The 2,499-nt window shown below is 49.5% G+C and overlaps 1 protein-coding gene across 1 annotated transcript in view; it reads right to left on the bottom strand.

Moving 5' to 3' along the window:
- The window catches only part of PHLPP1 (PH domain and leucine rich repeat protein phosphatase 1), a 284,553-nt gene extending 284,419 nt beyond the window's left edge, over positions 1 to 134 (bottom strand). Inside the window, exon 1 of the mRNA XM_044665749.1 lies at positions 1 to 134. Coding sequence (XP_044521684.1) covers positions 1 to 134 — 134 coding nt within the window.
- Between the last annotated feature and the right edge of the window lie 2,365 nt (positions 135 to 2,499).

The raw sequence follows: 2,499 nt of genomic DNA, 5'->3' as shown, positions 1-2,499 counted from the left end.
GCCGCTAGAGCTGCCGCGGCCGCCGCCGCAGCCGCTGCCGCCGCCGCAGCCGCTGCGGCCGCCGGAGCCGGAGCCCGGTCCTCCCTGCTGGTCTCCGGGAGTCGTTGCACCGTGGCCGCGGCGGCGGGCTCCATTGCAGTGGAGCTGTGCGTCTCCCCCCCCAGCTCCGGAGCTAGGAGAAGGGAGCGGGAGGAGGTGAAGCGAAGGTGGGAGAGGGCGGCAGAGGAGGAGGAGGAGGAGGAACCGGGAGGGAGAAGCCAATGGCGTTCGGGGCTGCCGTTCCAGGGGATTATGTGGCAATTCGGAGCATTCCGTCGGTGTCTCGGGGTTCCATCCCGCGCACCCGCCTCACCGCCACCGCCTCCTCCTCCACCCCGCCTCCCCGCCCCGGGCTCCGGCGCCCGGGCTGCTAGCCACGCCCCCTCCCCCACCTCCTGGGGCGAGCTAGCCGCCCAGAAGCAGCGCTCATTGAATATTAATCAGTTGTGGGCTGAGGCGGGCGGAAGGCGGGAGGGAGCTAGGAGAGGGAAGCTCCGTGCCGGTTCATGAATATGCATCTTTGGCATGACGGCATTCCACGGCGAGATGGGGCGGGGCACGGGGAGGGCCCGAAAGAGACCGAAGAAGGAGGCGGGGCTTCAGGGTAAACAAACGTGACGCGTGCGTACAGGGGCTGTTTCCTGGGAGGTTTCTTTCGGGCTGGAGCTACCGAGACTGCCGCCAGGTGGGAAAAGGAGGAGAAAGAGAGAGGGTGGGAAATTGAGAACCCGAACTTCGCGCAGCATCTTGGGAAATGTCGTTCCAGGTGAATTGGATTCCCCATACAAGTGGAAATAAAAGACTACAATCCCGGCGGCCCCTTCACACCAGCCCTCCCTCTCTAGCCCTGGAGCTTGGCTGTGTTGAATGGGAATTGTGCCCTCTACTGTTGGACATGGGGTTGGGAAGGGCATTTGTTGGGTCTGTTGGTTAATGGCCTTTGGTGATTTCCTGCTGTCTAATGAAGACCATTGAGGACACTTAGCCTAAAATGTCTCTCTATCTGAATCTAGTGTCCCTCGGGGTTGGAGCGCTTCACACTTTTTGCCTCACCCATAACCGCCATTCCAAACGAGCCTATACTCCTGGGGCATGTGTGTCCTTCATTTCGGGCGGGGAACTTTCTACAGAGACAAGGCATCTATATGCACTGAAGGTGGACCTAGGCTTGAATCCAGGCACTGCTTCTGTAGGCCCTGTGACCTTGAGCGGGACACTTCAGGAGAAGATGAACTTTCAGTTTCCTCTAGTGTAAAATGAGGAGAAGCAGCTAGGCTTTTCAGTTGATAGAGCCCTGGCTCTGGAGTCAAGGACAACCCGAGTTCAAATCCAGCCTCAAACACTTGCTAGCTGTTGTGACCCTGGACAAGTCACTTAACAAATCTGTTTGCCTTAATCCACTGGTGGAAGAAATGGCAATCAACTCCAGTATCCTTACCAAGAAAACTTCATGGGCAGTAGGGTCCATGGGTTCAAAAAGAATCAGATACCAATTAACAACAACAAAAAATGAAGAGGTTGAATAGATCTATCAATCAAGAAGTCTTTATTAAACACCTACTCTGTCCCAAGCCCTGTGCAAGATCCTAGGAATGCAGACAGTAAAAACAACAGCCCCTACTCATGAGGAACTGTAAAGGACTACCAAAGCCCCTTTTAGGTCTAAATTTGTGATTTGCTTTCCTATAATGAGAAACCTATTTAGAGTGATTATCAGATACTTTCCTCTGGGCTAGAACAAGACTGAGCTGGAGAACATATTAAAAATCATCTAGACTACACCTAGACCTTGAAGACCCAGAGATTATCAGGGGATCATTTGAGATAAAAACTTTCCATGGTAATAGTAAGATATTTTCATTTCTTATATGGAAAATATATTCTAATGTGGAAAATATAAATATTGATTTAAAAAACACATAAAAGCTTTTGGGAAGGTCCTCAATAATCTGAGAGGAAGCTCAGGGATCCAGTGGATAGAGTGCTGAGCCTAGATTCAGGAAGACTCATCTTTTAGAGTTCAAATTTGTCCTCAGATACTTGGTAGCTTTGTGACCCTAGGCAAGTCACTTACCACTCTTTGCCATAGTTTTCTCCCCTCTAAAATGAGCTGGAGAAAGAAATGGCAAATCACTCAGGTACCTTTGCCAAGAAAATGGAGTTTCAAAGCATCAGACACAACTAACAACAATAATTTTTAATAAGTCTAGAGGAATTCTGAGACAAACAAAGTTGATCACTGCTGACTTAGAACAATTATCTTTTTTTTTTGACAGATGAAGCCATTGAGGCTCAGAAAAGAGAAATGAGTCGGATTTGAAGAATTCATATGAAACTGGGGGATGGGAGGTAGAGAAGCAAGTGTACTAAAGAAATATTTTATTTTAGAGCTATATAGGAAGAACTGCAACTAACCATCAACAAACTTATTGGATATTTTAATATGATATTTTAAATTTT

This window comes from Gracilinanus agilis, chromosome 1 (genome assembly GCF_016433145.1).
Source record: "Gracilinanus agilis isolate LMUSP501 chromosome 1, AgileGrace, whole genome shotgun sequence".
NCBI classification, from domain to species: domain Eukaryota; kingdom Metazoa; phylum Chordata; class Mammalia; order Didelphimorphia; family Didelphidae; genus Gracilinanus; species Gracilinanus agilis.
This window is presented reverse-complemented; position numbering and strand designations above follow the sequence as displayed.